The 22,401-nt window shown below is 53.9% G+C and overlaps 3 protein-coding genes across 11 annotated transcripts; all 3 read right to left on the reverse strand.

The window, feature by feature from the left end:
* Positions 1-906: 906 nt before the first annotated feature.
* Positions 907-6,791, reverse strand: ENTREP3 (endosomal transmembrane epsin interactor 3). 3 transcript variants are annotated; one of them, XM_058539333.1, is made up of 12 exons: positions 5,985-6,790; positions 5,731-5,787; positions 5,421-5,531; positions 5,195-5,314; positions 4,927-5,034; positions 4,175-4,350; positions 3,945-4,044; positions 3,554-3,623; positions 2,743-3,291; positions 2,080-2,148; positions 1,723-1,976; positions 907-1,630 (listed from the first exon to the last, which is right to left on the reverse strand). In XM_058539333.1, exons 1-12 carry the CDS (start codon positions 6,207-6,209, stop codon positions 1,457-1,459), a joined length of 2,013 nt encoding a protein of 670 aa, XP_058395316.1. In that variant the 5' UTR covers positions 6,210-6,790; the 3' UTR covers positions 907-1,456. The 3 variants fall into 3 exon arrangements, with proteins under 3 accessions (XP_058395316.1, XP_058395318.1, XP_058395319.1); XM_058539335.1 differs by having other exon boundaries at positions 4,175-4,347; positions 5,985-6,789; XM_058539336.1 differs by lacking the exon at positions 5,731-5,787 and having other exon boundaries at positions 5,985-6,791.
* A 562-nt stretch (positions 6,792-7,353) lies between these two features.
* Positions 7,354-11,734, reverse strand: SCAMP3 (secretory carrier membrane protein 3). Of its 2 annotated transcripts, none has more exons than XM_058539356.1 (9): positions 11,547-11,734; positions 11,133-11,210; positions 10,360-10,485; positions 10,136-10,271; positions 9,582-9,710; positions 8,979-9,138; positions 8,779-8,880; positions 8,105-8,222; positions 7,354-7,807 (listed from the first exon to the last, which is right to left on the reverse strand). In XM_058539356.1, the coding sequence occupies exons 1-9, from the start codon at positions 11,610-11,612 to the stop codon at positions 7,661-7,663; spliced, it is 1,062 nt and encodes a 353-aa protein (XP_058395339.1). In that variant the 5' UTR covers positions 11,613-11,734; the 3' UTR covers positions 7,354-7,660. The 2 variants fall into 2 exon arrangements, with proteins under 2 accessions (XP_058395339.1, XP_058395341.1); XM_058539358.1 differs by having other exon boundaries at positions 10,151-10,271; positions 11,547-11,731.
* Positions 11,735-12,314: 580 nt separating this feature from the next.
* On the reverse strand, positions 12,315-20,989 carry CLK2 (CDC like kinase 2). Of its 6 annotated transcripts, XR_009219810.1 has the most exons (14): positions 20,907-20,989; positions 19,154-19,323; positions 18,185-18,413; positions 17,408-17,495; positions 16,991-17,057; positions 16,700-16,816; positions 15,759-15,925; positions 14,886-14,980; positions 14,111-14,240; positions 13,922-14,004; positions 13,675-13,754; positions 13,405-13,495; positions 13,023-13,160; positions 12,765-12,847 (listed from the first exon to the last, which is right to left on the reverse strand). XR_009219810.1 is itself a non-coding variant. In XM_058539354.1 (13 exons), the coding sequence occupies exons 2-13, from the start codon at positions 19,321-19,323 to the stop codon at positions 12,662-12,664; spliced, it is 1,497 nt and encodes a 498-aa protein (XP_058395337.1). In that variant the 5' UTR covers positions 20,907-20,989; the 3' UTR covers positions 12,315-12,661. The 6 variants fall into 6 exon arrangements, 5 of the variants coding, with proteins under 5 accessions (XP_058395337.1, XP_058395336.1, XP_058395335.1 ...); XM_058539354.1 differs by lacking the exon at positions 13,023-13,160 and having other exon boundaries at positions 12,315-12,847; positions 17,408-17,492; positions 18,185-18,410; XM_058539353.1 differs by lacking the exon at positions 13,023-13,160 and having other exon boundaries at positions 12,315-12,847; positions 18,185-18,410.
* Between the last annotated feature and the right edge of the window lie 1,412 nt (positions 20,990-22,401).

Raw genomic sequence — 22,401 nt, forward strand, 5'->3', positions numbered from 1 at the left:
CCATGTGGAGTCTGGACTACCCATTAGACATTCAAGCAGAGATGTCAAGTTGGAGGTTGGAGCTCATGGAGCAGTCAAGGAGAGAGTTATCCATGAACACTACATGGTATTTAAAGCCATGGATTCTGGGGCTGGCCTGGTGGCACAAGCGGTAAAGTGCGTGTGCTCTGCTGCGGTGGCCCGGGGTTTGCCGGTTCGGATCCCGGGCACACACCGACGCACTGCTTCTCAAACCATGCTGTGGCAGCGTCCCATATAAAGTACAGGAAGATGGGCATGAATGTTAGCCCAGGGCCAGTCTTCCTCAGTAAAAAGAGGAGGATTGGCAGATGTTAGCTCAGGACCAATCTTCCTCACACACACACAAAAGCCATGGATTCTGGTAGGGCCACCTACAGACAGTGGAGGTAGAAAAGAAGAGGGCCAAGGGCAGAGCCCTGGGGCCCTCTAGTGTTACTTAAGCGGTCCAGCAGAGGTGTAAAAACTGGCAAAGGATACCCAGAGGGTAAAGCAGGAGGAAAAATAGGACAGTATGATATCTTTAAAGACAAGAAAGGGAAAAATTCAAGAGGAAAGATGCTGACTATCTGGGTTAAATACTTCTTAGGGATCAAGTGAGATGCGGGCCGAGAAGTGGCCACTGGGTCTGACACCTTTTTGGTTACTGAAAACTTTGTCAAGAGCAGGGCCTGGGGAGAGGGAGGGTAGGAGCCTGATGGGAGTGGGTGAGGAGGGAATGGATGTTCAAGAAGCGGAAGGAAGGGAGAGAGAAAATGTTTTGCTATGAAAAGGAGCAGAGATAACAGTGTGGTAGCTAGAAATAAATATGTGTCTCTCGAGAGAGTTTTCTTAACTATGAGAGATGCTAGAACAAATTTCATTGGTGGGAAAGAATGATCCAGAAGAGAAGGGGAAAACTGAAATTTATTGAAGGCTTACTTAGTGTGTTAAGAGCTTTACAAACATTTGTCCTCACAATGTTTTATGGATCAGGCAACTGAGGTTAAATAACTTGCCCAAGGTCATGCAGCTAGAAGTGGCAGAGCTCAGAGGCCACCCAGATTTTTCTGGGTCTTCAAGCCTCACCACCCCTTTGCACAGGCACACAGGACATGCCTTTGCCTTAGCCATAGTGCCCCTGGCGAATCAGAGAGAGCTACTCTCATGCTGGGGGGACAGGACTTTATTTTCCTTCTCCAATGCTGTAAGCAGGGGCATCTCCCCCCACAGCCTGAATACCCATGCAGCATAGGACAGAAGTTCCCAGGCCAGAGGGGCAGAGGCAAGCAACAGGAGTCCCTGGAGGTAGGAGGGAGAGGGATATTTCTGTGGGTGTTCAGCAGGTTTTTTTGTGTCAGCCAGTGCAAGGGAGCGCTGGGGGCTGCTGGTCCCAACTAGCTGGTGCCTCTGGCCCCAGCATTCATCTGGATCTGTTCAGTGTGACAAAAAGCCCAGGTCAGAGCCCAGTCTCCTGGCTGCCCCCATTGAGGCTGAGGCTGTGGGGGCGGGTACCACGCTCCAGCCGGCGGGCAGACAGGAGGCGCCGCAGGGAGGAGCCGGAGCTCAGATCGCCGCAGCTTCGAAGGTGGAGGCTCTCTCGGCCTGGCCGGCCCCATGGGCTCCGGGGCACCTAGAGGGGGGACACAGGAGAGGGCATCAATCTGGCCCAACCTGAAGCTCCAGGCTTTCCTGGGTATCTTCCCAGGCTCCCCTGACTCGTACCTGCTTATGCCCATGGGCTCCATTCCCACTGGGGTCTGAGGCCTTCCTGGACATCTGGAGGAAACGAGCGACCAAGCCCCGGCCTGGCCAGCTGCCCTTCAGGTCCCCCAGGGAGTGGGCAGGTACAGGGCCTGAGGGCAGGGGGACCTTCTGGAAGGTGGGCACGGGGCGCCGTTTCTCGGCTGAGCAGGCACGTAGCAACTTGGGGGAAGGGCAGCGGGCTAGATGAAAGAGGCAGGCTTCAGAGCAGAGCCCTGGAGAGAGACGAAGAGGGAGAGTGGTGGAATGGGAGGTACAGAGAGGGCCAGGCAGCACTCCCCTACCCCTTACCCCCTGGGCACCAATCACACGCCTGACCTGTATCTGCCAAGGGAATGGAAGCAGCTTCTTCCTCAAGCACTTTGGTATAAAGGTCCCTGAAGTCAGCTGGGGAGGAGAGAGAGAGACAGGGACTAAGTGGGAGAGCTCAGTGGCCACGCCCGCCCATCCCCTAATCCTCCTCCTATGAGATCTCAAGCCCAGAGGAACTTTCCCAGCTCCCACACCCCATCCCCAACCAAGGGGGCATCATCCCTGTCTATGGCAGCAACTAAATTGTACAGTCCACCAAGACAGGGACTAAGGCGGTATCGTTCACGGCTGCATCCTCCCCAGGACCCGGCAGACCATGGTAATAGTGAGCACTTTCTGTGCCAGGGCGAAGCACTTTACTTGCATTATCTCATTTCTCAGTAACTCTATGGTACCTATGGTCAAGGTACTATTATTATACCTGTTTTATAGGTGAGAAACTCAGGCTTGAAGAGGGTAGGTAACTAGCCCAAGCCAGGAGCTGTGGAATTAGGTTTCAAGAAACAAGTCCTCCTCTTTCAGCCACTAAGCTATTGATGTGATTCTAGGAGGTGAGCACTCAAGAAGTGTCTCCTGCAGGAGTGAACTCACCCTTTCTTCCTTCTCAGGGCCCTCCAACTCCCAGTGCCTGCCCTCTCGTGAACCTTGCAGGGGGCAGGGGGTGCTCACCGGTGTCACTGGAGGTGGTGATGCCCGGGTCACTGTGGGACCGTGGCAGCAGCAGTGGTGGTGGGGGAGCCGGATGAGGAGGCCGGTGCCCCGGTGGTGGGGTGAGGGAACCTGAGCTATCGCTGAAGCGGCGAGTAGGGGCTCGGGTGGGAGGGGCTGCAGCTGGCTGGTTGCCTCCCCGGGGGACCCGCCGCCTCAGCTCTGGGAAGCAGGGTCCTACCCAGGGTGGCCAGCCCTCCAGCCGGTGGCAGCTGCGGGCAGCTGTGGGGGTACCCAGGGTGGGTGGGGCCTCGGGGGCAGAACAGGAGTAGGAGCGGGCAGCCCGTGGGGGCCGCCGTGGCAAGGGGTTGTCCTCAAAGGGGCCCCGCAGGCCGCAGTCCAGGCTGAGGCAGTAGCCGGCGCGGCTGCGCTGAATAGAGCGGAAGAGCACGTAGTCAACGGAGCGCACGGAGCCCTGCAGCTCCAGCAGGCACGAGTCCTCGGATGGGCTAGAGCCCCCAGGGAGGTCACCGATGGCTGACAGCACCAGAGACCCGCTGTCCATGGACACTGTGGGCGGCAGGGGGTGCTGGGTAGCACCAGGCTGGCCAGGCCCAGGCAGTTCCTCCTTTCTCAGGCCCAGCCCCTCAGGGGCCACTCTGTCTCCAGTTTTATCTCAGAGTAGACAGACCCTTCTCCAGGGTCCAGAAGCCACAGCTCTCGCTTGTCCCTAAACCACCAACTCAGCTTTGTCTCCTCCTTCTTTGCCCCCACCCAGCTCTGCTACCCCAGGTAGCCTGGCCCTTGTCCACCCTCCCCACTCTCTGCTCACCATCTACAATGGAGGCCACTCGCTCACAGATGCAGGAGCCATCATGAAGCTGAGGATCATACAGAGTGGCCTGCAGATGACACAAGGGTCAAGGGTCTAGCCCTACACACTGATATGGTCACCCCCAAGTGCTGGACAGAGCTCTGGAGACCTAGATTCCAGCCTGGCTTTGTCACATACGTGGGCCTCAGTTTCCATATCTGTGAAACAGAAATAATAGTTCCCACCCCACGCACCTCGCCAGGCTCTAGGGAAGATCAAAGATGACAGTGGATGTGCTAGTGCTATAAAGATCAAGAGAACTATTATTATCTCTCTCCAGTGATGGCAGGCCACTCAGCTTTTCAGGCTCTATCCCCGGTTCCCCAGCCCCCCCCAAGCCCTCTCTCACCTGGCTGTCTCCTCGTAGCCCCATGACGGCCTCATAAGAAGGAGGGCAATCAGTAGGGTACAAAGGCACTGGGCTGTCCATGGAGCCATTGTAGGTGATGCTGGCAGGACGAGGGAGAGAGTCAAAGCCTGGAAAAGAACTCCTACTCCACAAAGATCCCTCCCCACCAATCTAGGCCACAGCCCCAGTCCCCTCCTTAGTTCCCCCCACAGGACTCTGCCAGGCCTCACCTCTGTGCATCTGTTTCTGAGCTGCAGGTGTACTCTGGGGGATAGTAGGGTGGCGGGGGCACAGGCGGTACAAATTCGTCCAAGTCCAGCATGGTGTGTAGGAGAGGGGCTGGGGGTGAGGATGTACAGCCCAGAGGTGCCAGGGGGCCTGACACTGAGCGCTCAGGGGCCAGCTGCTGAGGAGCAAGCAGGTCAGCAAGCCTTGTTTCTGGGAATACAGCTCCTTGGCTCCCAAACTCCTCTCTCCCCCACATTTTTCTGGCCCTGCCCCCTCCAAGAAGCTTAGTTCTGGCCCCTCCCACAGCCAGAAACAGCTCCTCCTCTAACCCTGCCCCCCTCCCCCCAGGACCTCTGGCTCTGACCCTGCCCATCTAGAAATTCTTCCTTTTTATGGCACCATCTGCACCCAGAATCGTCACCTGTACTCTGTCCCCACCAGAACATCAACCCTTTGTCCCTGCCCCCATCTAGGACATTTCTGATTCTGCCCAACTTCCAGTCCCACTCTCTAATGCCCCCTCTCCTGGCCCCAGGCTAGCATCACATACTTTTCTGACTCCCTGTCATTCCCCTCCTGCCCCACCCTTGGACCCCCTAAATAACCCTACAATAGACATGTCTAATAGGTGACCCACAGACCCTGGTGCTCAGAAGCCAGCACTATAGCCACCACCCCCTCAAGCCCAGTTTCAGCACACACACCCCTGTCTCCCATCATCCTTGCTTGGCCTTGACCCCAGCTCCCCCCTCACCGTGTGCACGAGGTCCAGGGAGAAGATCTGGATGCAACAGACAATAGCTGAGAGGGTACAGATTATGGCGGCACAAATGGTGAGCCCACAGACGCTGAAAAGGAGGTTCTGGGCAAGGAAAGAAAGAAGAGGGATGTGACAGAGGTCTGGGGAGTGGCAAATCCCAAATGTTCTGGGCCTGTGAGGACCCCAGGAGGGGAGGAAAGGGTGAGAACCAGGAGGATAGTGGGGGAGGAAGGATTGGCGGAGGTGGGGGGTGCATGCTCACCTTGAGGGCCCCTCGGGCTTCTTCGCAGGTGGAGTTAGGCGCAACTTTCAGTTCCTGCCCTGACTCTGGACAGGGCCGGAGTAGGGGAACAGAGGGGCAGCACACACAGACCTTTCCTTCCTGCGTGGGAGGGGAGAGGGAGAGGCAGCCTGAGTCAGGACAAACCCAGGTGTCCTGCACGACTCCCCCAACCAGTTCTTTCCTGCTCTCCCTCCTCAAATCTCACCAAGGAGCAGTCTCGGAAGTCTTGGGCCAGCTGAGCATTCTTACAGGAGAGAACAGAGCCAGCCATGCTGAGCATGACACAGAGCACCGAAAGCAAGGAGAAGAAGGAGATCTGGGGAAAACAGGGTACAGACTCAGGGCTGGACCCTCAGGAGTACCCCTCTACCATGGATGGTACCACCCTCCTTCACAGACATTTGTGCCTAGCTGGCATGAACTGGAGAGCCAATCCCCTTCTGGAGGGCATAAATGGGCATCCCCTCAGGTGCTGGGCACCTGCCTCCCAGTGGGCACCAGACCCTGGCACCTACCACTAGAGTGAATGGCCGCTTCCAGGACACAATGCCAACCACCCCGGAGAACGCCAGCTGGGGACAGAGTGGGCACAGGCTCAGCCTGGCAGGGGAGGCACCTGTGTGAGCCCCTCACCACAGGGTGCACTCAGCCCTGTAAGGAGGGAGAGGACCAGGAGAGGGAGGAGAGGCCAGGATTTGGACTGGCAGCTGGCGTGGAGGGGTGGGGCCCAAGCAGCCTCCCCCACCCAACGACTGTGCACCCAACTCACCGAGAATCCAGCCCAAGATGGGCAGGACCTCTTGATGCTCTCGGTGGTGGTGACGGAGGAGGCCACCATGCTGAAGGTGACCACCAGGATGCCCAGGAGCACCTGGGCCAGACCCAGTGTGAGCAGGGCCTGCAGCCAGGGTCGGTGGAGGCGGAGGTGGGTAAGGCCCCGGGTGCTGGGCCGGCTGGTCAGCGAGCGGCTGGAGTCACTAGGCGAGGGCATCATGCCTGCCGCCCGGTTGCCTGCGCCTCGCTCGGCACCTCCTGGAGCTTGGGAGCATCTCAGAGGCGCCCAAGGCCCCGTCCTTCCTTCTCTCCACCCACCTCGTTCTAGAGCCCACCCTCTGGCTGGGTCCCCTGGGGCATGGCCCAGGGACTCCAGTTGCGGGGGGGCCCAAGGGAGGGGCGTCACGGAGGGGCCGCGGAGTGCTCCCTCCCCTCCACGGGCACTGGACGGGCACCGTGCCCGGGACGGCGATAAGGACGCGGGGGCACCGGCTCATCGCATCTCCCTAGGAAAAAGCGGCGCCGAGAAGGGCCGGTTAGGGAGCGAGGAGAGGGCGGCGGTCCGGAATCCAGGGAAGGGTGGGGAGAGTAGAGGCGAGAATGATGGGAAAGAAGTCTAGAGGAGAGGGGAAGGGTGGGCGTGGGGTGACTCTAGAGGCCCGGTCGGTGTGCCCTCAGAGTGTCCAGTGGGATCCGAAGCCGCCTGGTGGGGAGAAGCCGCGGCGCCGCCGTCTCTTGGGTCGCCTGCCACGCTCCCCTACCCACCACGCTCCGCTCCCCGAGCTCTGGCTGCGGCAGGTCGGGGGCTGGAGGCGGGGGATGGGGGTGGTGCGGGAGGAGGGGCGTGGCGGCGAGGGCCGGCGCGCTGCACCCCGGGAGTTGAAGTCCGGGCCAGAGACTTCGTGGGAGGGGGACGGCAGGGGCCGGCGGCAGGGCGAGCAGGCCTTATTTTCCCTTTTGGCGAGTGCTACCCAGCCCTTGCCTCTCACCGAATCTAGGCCCAAGCTAACAACTCTTTCGGTGCCCGCTGAAGCCCCACCCAGCCTCTCAGGCCCCTGGGCCCGCTGCGTTCCCGGCAGAGGCAGCGGCTCTTGGCTCTTTCCCCGTCATTAATGGAGAGGGATGGGGAGCAGGGCTCCCTGGTGGCTCCCGATTCCACGCCCAACCGTGGACTTCCTTCCCTCTTCCTGCGCCAGCCACGGGACTCTGCTGCCCCGCCCGCAGCAGCTCTCAGTTTACACTAAAGCCAAGTCCGACCTTCCCTCAGGAGTTCACATTCTGCTTCCACTCCAGTTCCCTCCACACTCTCCTTTTCTCCCGTAAGGCCTAGTTCCCAATAAAAATTTCAGAAACAGAGATTTGAGTTCCAGTTTCACTTTCTTTTTATTTAAATAACCGAAGCAACAGCCTTGGCACAGCAGAGGGAAGCTGGGTTAGGGCACGTGAGAGGGCAGCAGTGTGGCGTGATTCGGGGGTGGTGGGGGAGGCAGTGACTAGGTCACAGTGGGCTCCACGCACCCCTATGTCAGTTTCAGCAGTCATGGCCGTGGGATTGGGGGCACTATGGTGGAGACACCAGAAGTAGTGATGTCTCACCACGTCCCAGAGGCCTCAGGGATGGGAGTTAAGTCAGCTCCCTCAGTGGCAAGGCCACGGCATCCAAGTCAGGGGTCATGGGGCCCGGAAGGCATTTTCAGCAGCCCCAGCGGCTGCACTGGCAGCTGCAGTTCGCACTGCAGGGTTGGAGAAGACACCAGCAGCAAATTCTTGCTGGGCCTTCTGAAAGCTGGCACCTGTGCGGCGATACAAAGAGTGGATCTGCAAGTAGAGGGCAGAGATTACAGCACGTTCTGGCCCCTGTTACTGCACTCTGACCTAACACCATGATCACCACTCACCAGTCTGCTGCTCTAGCTTTTCCTTCTTGGTTTCCTCTCAACACAGACACATACACACAAACACAGACACCAGAAAACAGCCCCACCTCCAGAGGTCCATTAGTTGAGAACCCACTCATCAGTCTGGCCCTCCCCAGTTCCTCCTGAATGTTCCACCCAGGCCCCTAGGGACACATGATCTCACTCTCCTGGCCCCACCTTCAACACAGCCTCTCACCCGCTTTAGCATCACAATTCCCAGCACAGCGATGCCCGTGAAGAGGAGGGCAACCAGCAGCATGAGCACAGCTACAGCCGGGTGGGGCCCCACCAACACCAGAGCGGAGATCCAGCCACTGTCAGGAGGGGAAAGCATGTGGCAGTGAAGGGGGCTGCTCAAAGCTGGGTCTCTGTCCTCCCAGCTTCTCCACTGGATATGTCACAAACATGCCCTGTTCCCACCTATCCTATCAGGGGTCGCTCCCCTGTCGGTCTGGCAGCTTTCCACGTACCACAGTCTCAAACTACATCCACTCTCTTCATAGTTTAATTCCAGCTTCTGAACCGTTAGCTCCTAGCTCTCCAAGCTCTTCCAGACATCCTCACTCCAAACAGACCCTTCTGTTGAGGATTCTCCCTGCCCTCTTCAACCACCGTTACGTATGCCTCCTCCAGAAAGCCTTCTCAGACAGTCCATATGCAGCCTTCTTCCCCTCAGTCTACGCCTGTCTATCGTTCCATCGGGGCTCTCTTTATCCTGGAAGTATGTCCTATCTTTCTTGTTAAACTAGCACCTCCCAAGGATAAAAACCACATTTCCTTTCTCTGAACAACTCCTACCCCAGTACCCAGTGCTGACTTGGTCTAGAGGTATGGGAGGAAGGGGTGAGGGTGGATGGCAGCCTCACAGACCTGAAGCCCCAACCTGGGATGCCAATGGCCTGGAGGACAAAGACCACATCCTGGACGAAGAAAATGAAGAAGAAAACGAAGAAATTGAATGAACTGTCACTCCTGCAAGGAGAAAAAATTGGAAGGGTAGAAGAATTAGGGCTGGAGGAGCAGGTTGGGGCCTGTCCAAGGTCCTCCATCACCCCTGCCCCCGAACTTACCGGAAAGCCTTATACATGGGGCGGTACCAGCAGACGAAGGAGCAGGGAGTGAAAAGGAGGATCCAGAGGATGGAGAGTCCGAAGCCTGAGCCATTGCTGGTCTCCACACAGAAACTGGCCAGGCAGGCAAGGAAATTCAGGAGAAGAGCCAGAGTGCTGCCTAAGGGACAGAGGGACAGGACAACGGGTCCTTCTGAACTGCAGTGAGAGCTCCTTTCCATATAAGCCCACCCCACAATCCTCACTAAACATGGCAGAGTAAGGAAAGGAAGGCAGCTTCTGCCTTCACAGAATCCTCAACTCAACAGGGGAGGCAGAGCAAGCCAATCTCAATCATGTGTGATCCCCCCTGCAGACATTTAAAGGATCAGAATACATTTATGCCTGAGGACAAGGGAAAGGGGGAGAGGGTAAGAAGGCTGGAGAATAAATTCTAAACACTATATGAGGAATAACCCAGGAAGATATCTGGAAAAATGAGCCTTAAACTCAAATGTTGAGAAGAGGTGAAGTGTCTAGGTCTAGGTGAGTAGGCTCCAGGGCAGGAAAGATGTACAAGTTACTACCTGTGCTTTTCCTCCTAAAAGGCTTCTCACTACTCACATATCCAGAGGTAGTACATGGTGGATACTGTCTTCTGAAATTCTTGGGGTATCTCCATGGAGATGTCCTGGAAAAAGCAGGGCTGAACTGGGCAAAAAGAAGGTAGAGGGGGCCAATTGTTCCGTTGAGCTGTAAGGCACAAAGAGAGCAGGAGGAACCCAGAAGTGAGGCAGAGACCAAGAAAGGAATCATTCCCCCTTCCTTCCACCCCCTGGTCCTCTCTTCTATCTCCAATTCGGGGTCAAAGGAGAGTGGCAAAAATAATACTAATAGGGAGTGTTTATTATTATTTATAAGTTTTAAGCACTGTGCCAAACACTTTGTATAGAGGATCTTGTTTAACCTTCACAAAAATCTTGTCAAACAGGTACAAACATTATTCTCATTTTACAAGTAAAGAAATTGAGGCACTCAACATGAAGTAACTTGCCTAAGAGCCCATGGTTAGTAAGCGATAGCACCCAAATTCAAACTCAGCCATCCGGCTCCAGCACTCACACTCTTACGTCCTTTTATGCTCCTTTGAAACCGTCAGGTGCCTTCCCCCACCCTACCAAGGATCCACTCACGAGCTGTGCCCCCCAGGGCAGCATGCTGCAGCTCTCGCTCCCTCCGGTCCAATTCTTCTGCCTTCCGGTTGAGCTCCTCCTGCTTCTTCAGCAGCTCAGCTGTGGCTGCTGCAGCTGAAGCCTGCCCAGTTTGAGCAGAAGGAGAAGTGAGTCCTGGGCCCCCGGGCTAGCCCCTCTCCCTACCCCCACCCCCCAGACACCGCCTTCACCTGGGTGCTGTAGGAGCCATAGTTCTTGGGTTCTGTGGGGCTGAGTTTTCTCGAGGACTGCAAGGAGGGAGCCGAGGGTGGAGGCAATGGGGTAGGGGCAGAAGAAGGCTCATAGGCTGGCGGTGGCTGTTGGGTTTGGAAAAGATCTTAGGGATCATCTAGTCGCTCTTAACACAGAGATCTGGTGTCCGTCTGAATACCTTTAGACACAGAACTCATTACAGAAGGCAGTAGCCTCCCTCTCAATTGTTAGAAAGCTAGTTCTTGTGTCCAGTTTATGTCCGAGAACTCTTTTATGACCTGCAGCAGCCCTTATCACACCCCACGTCATCCTTAGCCAGGACTCAAAACACTCATCTACCATATCTACCTCCTTAACTTTTAAAAACTCTTACCATTTTCTATTCCAGTAGGACAAAAAGGAGTAGCCCCCTCATTCCTCCCTTCTAATTGCACACCTAGGCATAGTTTATTTTCTCCTCAACTCCAACCAGCTCCATCCTTTATTTTCTTCAAAGAAGCCTCCCCAGACAGAGACTTGGTTCAGGCCCCGCCAGACTCCAGGTCCTCCCAGGACTGACATTTAGGGCTCAAACCACATGGATCATTGGCCTGGGTGTCTCCAGAAGAACAAGGCATCCCATGGCAGACTAGCCACTCTCAGGGAGCTAAGATCACGGTGTTTCTTTCTTTGCATGCAGAAAAGTCCCCTGCACCCCAGTAGAGTGGGCTCATTGGCACACCCTACCCTTTCTTGCCCTCCAGGATCTCACCTCCCGGGTCTCAAAAGGGTTGTAGATGTCAAGTGTGGCATACTGCGGGCTGGGTCGGTGCTGGATCACAGCTGGGTCCTGCGGGCAGAGAGCTGGGGCTCAGCTGGCACCTGGTGCCTCTGGGGGAACTCACAGGGGCCTCTTGTAACTTGCTGCTGGCTCCAAGGACAGCACTTTCGGGACCACGCTGTTGTCCCAACATTTGCCCCCCAACCCTTCAACCTACACCGCCAGTACCAGCTTCTTACAGGAGCAGGGCCCGCCTCCCAGGTTGCTCACTGGTCTAGAGTCACCATCACCCCACGTGGCGGCCCTTCCCGGGATCAAATGTCAGGAGTGGGAATACAAGTTAGCCCGACCCTCCAGAACCGAGAAGAGTCAACCCAGCTGCCAAAGAAGGCTGGCGCAAGTCACCTGAAAGGGGTTGTCAAGCTCGCCAGGATCGGCGAAGGGGTTTCCACCGTCTCCGCTTTGAGCCATGTTTGCAACTGCGGCCCCAGCCGCCCCCTGCCCTCCACGGCCCTGCCGCGGCAGTGGCGGCACCTGGCAGAGCTCCCTCCGCTCCTCTCGGTCTGCCCCGCTTCTCTGTGCACGGATTGGTTATACCCACCGGAAGAGTCGCACGGATCCCCGCAGCTGCGGCGGGTTGCGCCTGCGTCTTGGCTAAGTGCAAAGACGGAAGTGTTCCATGTGACACCTCTGACCCAGTCCTCGCCAAGTACCGCCCCTTCCCCACGTGACTTCTCTCCACTAACGAACTACACCTCCCAGGAGGCCTTGCATCAGAATCCCGGTCCGTCCTGTTTCTCGTGATGTACGACGGGAGTCCCTCGACCGGTAGTGGCGGCCTCCCAAGAACCCAGACGATGAAGTTCTTTACCTAGGTTTCTGGCTCTATCCTCGGGCCTAATGGCTATAGTAGTCGGACCTCTTTCCCAACCTCCTTATTCCAGATCAGAGAAGTGCCACCTTATAACCCTTCTCCACTCTAACCTGCAAGATATCCCACCCATCACTACGCTATGCTCTCCTGAGACAAACTGGACAGATAAACTGGTGGCCAGACTTTGGTTAATTTTGGAGGGTAAGATGGGACTCCCTTCACAACCAAATTCAGAAGATTGCCAATCTTCTCATCCCTCCTCCCCAGCATCCCCAAACCTCAAATTCCAGGGATGGGGGTCCGATGAAGCACGTCATTTTATTTCACAAAGACTGTACAAAATTCCTTATAAAACATGGGATAGGTGCCACCTGGTTACCTCATTCTGCCCCCATCCAACTCAACTGTGAAGGGGGAGGTGAGGGTGGGAAGAGTGTGGGATGGAATAGCATTATGTACAAGGCAGGAGTTGAAGTGATAGGTACAAGTTCTTTCATATTTACACTATTTCACATATTGACAGGTACATAGGGAGCCAGGAGGAAGGAGTGCGCTCCAGCTCTGTTCTCTTGTATAAAAAAGCACCAGTGTCCTGGACTGGACGCCCACTGCTGTTAGAGATGCAGGGGGGCCCAGGGCCTGATCGTCACCGACTGATATCCCGACTGGAGTCCCACAACTTGGTGCTGGGTGGCTCAGCCCGAAGGCGGGTGAAGAAAGGATGCTGAAGGGCTTCACCCAAGGTCAGTCGCTTAGCAGGTTCATACTCTAGCATGCTTTCAATCAGATCGAAGAGCTGGTGGTGTTCCTCTGCCTCTGAGGTCAGATATCGCTGGTGATGGAGGGCAGGAAAAAGGTGAGGCATGATGCCTTACAAACCCTGCCTTCTTCTTCAAGGCCCTAGCTTTCAACCTTGGAGGATCAAGGCTCTGCTTGCAACCGTTATGAATGCTACCTTAGCACAACCACACCATGACCAACATTTCTGATATTACAGCTCAACCTACCTTCCCACTAGCACAATTACTCCTTCATACTCTTTGAAAGTTCTCTCTACTTGTATATCCTTGTCAACTTCATGAATCTTCTTTAGCTCCTCATTAAAATGTAAGCTCTTCAAAGTAGTTTATTCTTTTCTGTCTGACCTAAAGAATCCAGGACATTGCTTTGATCTCTGGTGTGCTCAAGAAAGACATGGCTGTCTAACCTCCTTCCCTCCACAAAACCACTCCTTCTTATCTCTCTTCTATTGACCAAAGATGTTTTCTTTCACTTTTCCTCCCCTTCTTTCCTAACCCTCTGCTTGTGAAATGCATTTCAGGGGCAAAACACCTTAAGAAGGAAGTGACCTCTGGGTGGTAGACACTATTTATCCCCAGTCGGGCTCACCCGCAGTGGTTTGCAGTTTTCTCGAACGTAGCGCCCAGCTGATGTGTTCTCATCCCAATCCAGGCGACCCCGATAAAAATATTTCTGCTTCCTAGAGGGGAAGGGGAGGTTGAGGAATCAGGAGGTTCCTCTTGTTGTGGGATAACTCCCTTATTCCCCTATCTGAGAGTAGCTGGGGGGAGAGGAGGTGTCAAAGAAAAAAGAAAATGATGTGATATAGACCAATTTTGTGGAAAGAAAAGGGTAAAGTCCCTCCCACTCAAGGTTCACCTTGTCTTTCGAATCATCCGGGAAGGGATAGGACCCAAGATCCTTTCCATCATGGCTAGATGCTCTCTGTTGTCATGGGTCTGAGAAACAAAGACAGAACTGAGCATGGGACTAGGAAGGGGATGCTGAGGACTAGCTGCCAGGAAGATAAGCAATGTGGAAAAGTAAGCAGGCAGGTCCTCAGCAGTCAACAAGGAAATCAGGTAGGAGAATGCCAGGTGGTCACATAAGACAACCCACCACTTACTTGGAAGAGGGTGAAGCCAACATAGTACTCGAAGATGATGCAGCCTATGCTCCACACATCACAAGGCTGTGACCAGCCCAACTCTGGGTAGGAATCGGAGGAAGAGGGAGTTAAGAGGCTTAGGGGAGGTCCCACCCTCACCACCACACCCCCTCACATACTTGGACAACCTTGTCCTCCCCCCCTTACCGAGGATGACCTCTGGTGCTCGGTAATGGCGAGTGGAGACAATGGTACTATGGTGTTCATGGTCAAAGGTGGCACTACCAAAGTCTACCACCCGCACAGCTGTGCTCTTTACGCTGCGCTCATCTCGCTTCTAGGAGCAAAGCAGGAGAAGAATGAACCTCTGCATCACAGACCAAGATTCTACCACTAATCTCTAAAGTGCTTCAGAGCCTTAAAAAAGCAACTCTCACCTCCTGCCTGCTCCCAAATACGCCGGAGAATCTCCTGCTTTACAGCCTCCCCCATATCTAGCAGAGGGCTTTAGGAGTTGGGGAGGAAGACGATTAAGGAATAATTATGGAATAGCATGCAAGTCTCTAGATATCTGAAGACTATACCCAAGTGACTGGTGTAGCTTTTCTGAAAATATATAACAGGTAAATATAGGGAGGGCGAGCTTCCTCAGCTGGGATCTCCACTATCTGCAGTTAGTCAAGGGAGCTGAGCTTTCCTTACAGAAAAAGAAAAGAGAGAGTCCAAACCAAGAACCGTAAAAGCATTTTCATCCTATTGGAAAGTTAACTGAGGTCTTTTTTCCAAGTTCTCTTCCAATTTAAGTCTTCTTAGACCTCTCCCTTTCAATCTATTCTGGTACTCTGGTTTTACTCAGTCGGAGTCAGAGTGAGAGAAAATGTGGGACAAAGTAGTAAAAGGGAGGACAGAAAGGGCTACGCGAAAGGCACAGCAGCAAAGCTGCCTGCCCCCACTGGCCAAGGGGTAGACCTGTCCGTCATACCTTCTCTAGGTTGTAGGTGAGCTCGTAGTCTGAATTCACAAACAGAATATTTTCAGGCTTGAGGTCCGTATGTGTCAGCTTGTTATCATGGAGGACTGCAGGGGAGAAGGCCAGGTCAGGGTTGGTCCAGGCGGCCAGGGCTGACTGGCACCAGCTGACCCCAGGCTTGGTCACCTAGCTCAAAGCTGAAGAGGAGGCAGGTCCAGAATCACTAGGCTGCTTTCTGCTCTACATCCAAATGAAATGCCTGGTCTAAGAAGCCCTACGCTTACTACTGTAAGATATGCACATCATTCTCCAGTGATGTAAAAAGATAGTTTGCTGTGGGTTGTGCTTTTGTACTGACTTTGACGTATGTGAGTATCTGACATTCTGTGAATTCAACTCTGCGAAAGTGTACTGTTATGGAGACTCAAAAGGAACTATGTACTAGTCTGGATTCTCTATCTGGCCCCTTGGCTGAACTGTACTCCCTGCTCCCACCCGCTGTGCTGGGAATGGAGAGCATCTGAGCTCAGACAAATGTAAACGTCTAGTGTGAGGAGTCTTTTTGTCTCTCTGTGCTTGCTGCCTGACTTACACTTTCTCAAGGAAGGGGAATGAAGAAAAAGAGAGGTAATTAAGTGCTTTGATTTCAAAGGCTTTCTCTTCCAGCTCCTGCTAGGTTGGATGTGGAGTAAAGGCAATCAGTGATGGTGAAGACATCGGTCAAGGAGTGAAGTCAGAAGAGGAGATGTCAACATGACAGTGAATAAAAGGACTGCAGATAACGGAGTTGACTGTTTAGGGGCTTCACCAGTGCACAACTGAGACAGAAGAGGTCCAATGGAGGGAGGGGCTGCCCCAGAGTCCGCCTTGGCCCGCCCCACTCACACTTGACGGCCTGGCACAGCTGGAAGGCCATGTGGCGCACTTGGTGGATGGGGTAGGGCAGGTAGTTGTTGTCTTTGAGGAAATCGAAGGTGCTAAGGCCCAGAAGCTCAAAGGAGATACACATGTGGCCATGGTAGTCAAACCAGTCAAACATCTGGACACAGAGGCTGGGAAGAGAGATGGGGGAGGGGGATGTCTGATGAGCTCCCATCTGCCCACCATCCCTCCAAGGAGGGACTGCCTAGCTGTTGATTCCACATACTTGTGTAAAAACATACCAGCTAGTATTACCTACCCAAGAAGACAGGTACTACCTGCCAAGCTTCAAACCATTTTCCTGCAATATTTTAAATAGTTAAAAAAATTCTATTTGCTGAAGAGTTATTGAGTGCCAGGCTCTAGTGTGCACCCTGAATTGTCAAACTGTCACTCTTAAATCCCTACCCCAACTCCCACTCCTGAAATTCACTCACCATCAGCAACCATTGGGTCCACGTTTATACCTAGCATCTTCTTTTGTCTTTGTTTAATGCTCTTATTCTGTATTTGCCTTATGAATGCGTGTCAACAGAAATATTACATATGAATGTCTGTGGCCTCATCAGCACAGTTCTAGGCATTAAAAGCTCAATTAATTTTTTGATGAAAATGTTGATTCTCAGTCTCAAGGCCATTTCCAGGGCATATCCCTAGACATGCCATCCTGGGCGGGGGCCAAACTGCAGAGCAATCTAAATGCCCTGAAAACTAGGGGAATATGGATCAGAGAATGTCACAGATCCTCCCTCCCTGCTCTAATGTTCTACTACTCTAGGATGATGAACAGAAGATGAATGGATGAGAAGGCCTAGGACTCTGCTGCCTGCCAAACCCAGGTGTGGAAGGTATTCCTGTGCAGGGGTGGAGCCTCTCAGACTTCCCACACTCCTTTGCTTGCTTACTTCTTGTTGTCAGGGTCCTTCTCATTGATTTTCTCCAGCACGTTGATTTCAAGGCGAGCTGCTTCCTTGTACTTTTCCACATTCTTAATGATCTTTAGGGCAACTCGAGCGCCCCCCCTGTAGGTTGGCAGAAAAAGCTTTTGCTGGGTTCTCAAGAATATCTCAGACTGAATGGGGCTGTCTGGGGATTAAGAAATCCTACCTTTGGCCAATGGGCAAAAAAGCTCCAGATAACCCTCACTACTTCTTTATGCCTAGCAGGTGTGGAGTAGAGAAGGGGCTGACAGTTACCTGCGATGGTCAACACATTGTACGACTCGGCCAAAGGTCCCCTCTCCCAAGGTGCTTACAATTTCATCTGAAATGAAAAAGAGCAGGGTCGGGGAGAGGGAGGGAGAGAAGATGGGGAATGAGCTGAATTGGAAGAAAAAAGGGCACAGCAACCTGGGGTGAGATGAAGGAAGGGGGAACAGATACAGATGGTCACAGGGGAAGAAAACCCCTGAGTGATTCCCACCACCTTTAACCCAGGGGCCATGAGAGCTGGGAGTGGACAGCAGAGGTCAATTCTCAACAGCAACTCAAACCACCCAGATAGACAACACCACTGAGAAAAGGCAAAAGAGGCTGTGACTTGGGTTGGCTCAGGACGTTAAGATGGCTATGGGACCATTACAGGCTATAGGATTGTTACGATTTGGCTTGTACATCGCTCTTGTAGCCAGTCCCCGACGTGGTAGATGAGGTGGCCCTCAGCGTCGTCCTCTACACTCTTGGCTCTCCGGCTGCTGTGCTGCTGTCGGGGGGCGGGGGGGGTCGGAGCAAGCCAGGTGTCGGAGCGGGGGCCGGAGGGAGGCGGGGTGGGTGGTGGAGGGGTCACCGGTCACAGGCGCCCAGCCAGGGGGGACAGACGATGATGGGGGACAGTGGAAGGGAACACGTCAGATGCAGTAAGGAGGATCGGGGTGAGAAGAGAGAGCGGCGCATAATCCCAAGTCCCAAACCCAAAACGGGAACAGGGAGAGGCACGGGCAGAGCAGAGAAGTGGTGTTGTTGCCAATGTCACCCACAACCCCATGCTCTACACAATGCCCTTCCAGGCGGGCAGTGATCTCCCCTTGCCCCCACCCAAGCCCACCTGCTGAGGGGGCCATGGAGCCCAGGGCTTGGGGGAGAGAGGCAGTTCACAAACAAGGTCCCCCTTAGAGTAGAGGCCTCTGGGGCGGAAGAGCTGCTCCCCACACAGTAAGGCCAGCATGCCAGGGAGGGCACTGGGATTCACAAATGGTCTGTGCCCATCCATCTCCAAAGCAGATTCCAGGGCTCTCCAAGAGTTGGAGAGCTTCCAAGAGAGCAGACAAACTCAGTGCCCACCTCAGTGTTCATGCCCCAATGCTCAGCTGACAACAAGGATACTTCTCACTTACCAGGGTTCTAGAGGGCTGAAGAAGGGTGGGGAGAGGAAGGGCCTGGGCTGGCACTCACCGAAGATGAGCGGCTGAATGTCCGGCTGCGCCGCCTCCGCCGTCTGTGCTTCCTCCGGCTGCTGCGCTGGCTGCGGTAACTGCTGTTCTCCCGATGATATTCGTAGGAATGCCGGTAGTCTGCATCATAGTAGGCTTCTCCTCGATCCCGGCTGTAGTCGTTGCGCCTATAGCTGCCACAGTATCGCCGGTCATATGCCCTCCGGTCCGAAGAATGGTCATCATAGCTGCTGTTGGACAACAAACACCCATTAGGTACATCTGTTCAGGCCACATTCCTTGCCACACCACGTGACAAGGTCCTCCCTCAGTGAGGACAAAAAGTAATGCTAGAAAAATAGCTCTCAGACACTTATCAAGTCACTCTGAGAGGACCAGAGAAGTGAAGTAACTAAGCACAGAGGAGGACCCCCGACCTGCATGTCACCACGACCTCTGAAAAGAGATCTGCAAAAGAACGCCCTCTGGGGGCCTCTTGCTCCTCTCCAGTGATTCAATCCAACAAAGAGCCTTTCCTGACTGACATTTAGCTTTGCTCCAAACTATCCCTAACCCATCCCTCCTACTGAATATGCCCCTAAGTTATGAAAACCATGCAGATCTAACTTCGTCTTGTCTATTAGCTCATTAGCTACCTCTGGCCCCTAGTCTTTTGCACTTGCTTTCCCTTTGCCTGGGACACTCCCCCTTTGTCCCTCAGACAAGCTTAGATGTCACATTCCCTGGAAAGCTTTCCCTCAACTACACATCCTGCCCTATTCCAACCAAACCTGCTGGATGCTTCCTCAGCCCCTTACTATATACTTCCTCTACGGTAACACTCTCAATACCACAGTGCAAATGGCTTATTTTGCTATCCATCTGGAGCATCATCTTCACCCAGCTGTGTAGCACGTAACCGATAAATCCTTGTTGAACAAATGAATGAGTGAGTGACCTTGAATATGAATTTCTCTTCCTGAGGTCTCACCTCCGGGAACGGACATGGTAGCTGTCTTCCCGCCGGCGCCGCCGTGTCCGGTCACTGCTACTTGACCAGGAGCGGCTTCTTCGTCTCTTATGCTTTCGGCTCCGATAGTGTTCATGGTAACTCCCCCGGCTGCCTCGCTCTGAGGAGTGGTACCTTCGGGGATGAGGCATCTGGAAGGGAAGGAAAAGCAGAAATAGAGAGAAAAGTTCTGAGTTTTCACAAGTCTCCTCCGAGGACTGGCTGCTCCAGAGATGCTAAGCTGCTTTCTACTTTTATCTCTACTTCTTTTTACCACCCCCAACTTCCTTCGTCTTCCTCTGTGCCTACAATTCCTCCTTAATGGAATATATATTCACCTACTACTCGGGCTGAAAACGCTAAGAAGTTTCCCCCCTGCCCCCAATCTCTTAATTACCCCCCACTCAGCTCACTGCTCTACTCTGATTTTCCTCAAACACAGCTCCATGAAGACCTTCAGGTCTGGGCCACAGCTCACTACAAGTGAGATTGTGTAACTGATGGACACTGCTGGGATCCAAGATACATCTGTGCTATGCGGAGTTCCTCACAACTCAACAGAGTAAAGCTTTAGTATACACTATTATGATACATATTATCAGCCATTAAGTGTATCTTATCTCAACTATACCATCCGTGTCCTGAAGGCAGGAATCCAGTTTACTAGGTCTCTGCATATAGCAGTGAATACCAAATATAAGCAAGTTCCAGGGATCTGAGCCTAGCCCTTTGAACTAACTTAATCATCTCTCACATCTCTGGCCAAAGCCCCCCTTGAGAAGTTTTAATACAGGAGGCCCCAAGCTGCAGTCAGCTTCCCATCTGGCCTCGCAGAATAACTGGTTTTTAATTAATATCAGAACTACTTGGCTAAAAGCTGGCCCCTTTCCAGTTATTGGAATGCCACGGTGCACAAATCCCTTTTTTCCTTCAAGGAAAGAATCAGAGAGAAATGACCGTCACAATCCAGGAAGATGAGAACTGGAGGGCAGAATAAAATGAAATAGGCCCAGGGACAGGAGGCTTGGTGGGGGATAGTGAGAGGATAAGGTGTGGAAAAGGCTTTTAATGACTTCTACATCTGGCTCCCATTCTAAGCTACTTCTTCCCAACCTCCTTAAATTGAGGAGGAGGGTGACATTTGATTCATGACCTAACAGGGCTTGCACGAAGACAAGAAGATGTAAGTACAAGATTCTCCCAGGTAATCCAACCTTGTTAACCATAACCACATAAATATCGCCATATACATACTGCCACCAAGGTTCCTCACAGGCCTCTCCCCAACCCAAAGCATCTCCCACGTACAACCTTCTCAACTTCTAAATCTTCTTTTCCCCTTCTCACTCAGAAAACCCAGAACTCACTCCTAGAGTCAAACTTTTTCCATAACCTCCAAGTGACACGGTGGTGTCTTCCCCCTCTCCAGCCTTCAGCCAACTTCGATATTCTGCTCTTTCTCATCTCTGAAGGCACTCCTATCCCTACTCCATCACCCCTTCTCCTACTCTGGTCCCTCCCAAGTTTCCTATAGGTCTTCCCGGACACATCTAAGGCAGGCTAATCTTCCACCTCATCTCCCTACTCCTCACCTCTGCCGCTTCGCTGGTCTCAGCCCTCCCCCTTTCCTAATTCTCGCCCCGGTCCCTTGCTCCCAATCCAATCCTATCCCCCGCCCGCCCCGCGGCCGCCATCTTTCCGCGCGGCCCCGCGGCCCGCCAGCCTGCGCGCTCACCGTTCTGGCGGCGAGGCCCGTGCGCTTGTCCCACAGGAAGTCCGTGATGGCGGCGGCACTGCGGCCGGAGTCCCGGCACCCCCGCGGCGACGAAGTGCGACTCCACCCCCTCAACCCGAGACCCTGGGACCTCCCGCCTCGTTCCCGGGCTCCGCTCCAGTCCCGCCCGCCCCGGCTCCGTCCCCGCCCCCAGGCTCCGCTTGGCGCCGCTCGCACCGCCCCCGCCCGGGGCCCGATCCCAGCTCGGTCTCCGGCTCTGGCCTCTCCGATCCGTCGCCGCCACCGTGAGCGAGCACGTACGTACGTATGCACGCCCTGCGTCGCTTCCCAGCTACCCCTGGGCTCCGCCTCCAGAACCGCGCACGCCACCGCGTCCTTGCGTAGCTCGCGGGCGTCCGATGGTGTGAGCGGGGGAGGTGCTGGGGCGGGGGTTCATGGGGGCGGGGAGGGCGTCGCCGGGCTCCACAGGCCTGCTCCGCCCCGCCTCGTGTGGTTCCGTATTCGTCTGTCTTTTACCTTTTTCATGCACTTCTGTGGGTTCCTTAGGTTTGGAGATTTAAAAGAAAGGGTTGTCATTTATGGAGTGTCGCCGCTCGCCAACTTTTGAGGCTTGGCGGTGAGATCTGATTGTCCTGCATAGCCTGTAAATATCTAGTTCTTAAAACAGATCGGCCACCTAACCGCAGCAAGGAGGGGCTCCCACCTTTTGTCCTGAACAAAAGCTGTGCACATGTGGAGTCAGGGCCATGGCCATGAGGAAAGGTTTGGGAAGTGGAGGGATGGAGATTTGGGTGCTAAAAAGGGGAAATCACTTGAGAACTGTATGTTATGTACTTATACATAATATATGAGATGTGTAATTGAAAAAAAGAAGAGGAAAGAGAAGGAGACCTTGAGACAAATTGGCCCGAGTTAGAGATGCTATATAAGGAATTGAGAAAGGGAAATGAAAAAATAACCTGAGGCTAACTATATTAAAGTCGGGGAATATCAGAAGGGAGCTGGGATGGAGGATAGTCAGATGGAGATTAGACCAGTTGGCCAGAAATGGTTTAGGAAAAGTTCCCTGAAATAGAAGAGGAAGGGTAATGAAGGAGTTGAGAGGAAAGAGTGGGGAGTTCACTTCCTTCTCCATGAACACCTTCCCAGATCATTGATTCATTCAACAAGTGCACAGCTCCTGTTCTTCAGCGCTTCACAGTGTAATGGGAGAGAAAGAGCTGTAAACAAATAGTGGCAGCCTGTGACAACAGCTGTCATGAACAGTGGTGCCCTGGCCACTGTAAGAAAGCTCTATTGGGCCGGCCCCGTGGCTTAGCGGTTAAGTGTGTGCCCTCCACTACTGGCGTCCTGGGGTTCGGATCCCAGGCAGGCACTGACGCACCGCTTCTCCGCCCATGCTCAGGCCACGTCCCACATACAGCAACTGGAAGGATGTGCAACTATGACATACAACTATCTACTGGGGCTTTGGGGGGAAAAAAAGGAGGAGGAT

The sequence above is a fragment of the Diceros bicornis genome, chromosome 4 (assembly GCF_020826845.1).
Source record: "Diceros bicornis minor isolate mBicDic1 chromosome 4, mDicBic1.mat.cur, whole genome shotgun sequence".
Lineage (NCBI taxonomy): Eukaryota > Metazoa > Chordata > Mammalia > Perissodactyla > Rhinocerotidae > Diceros > Diceros bicornis.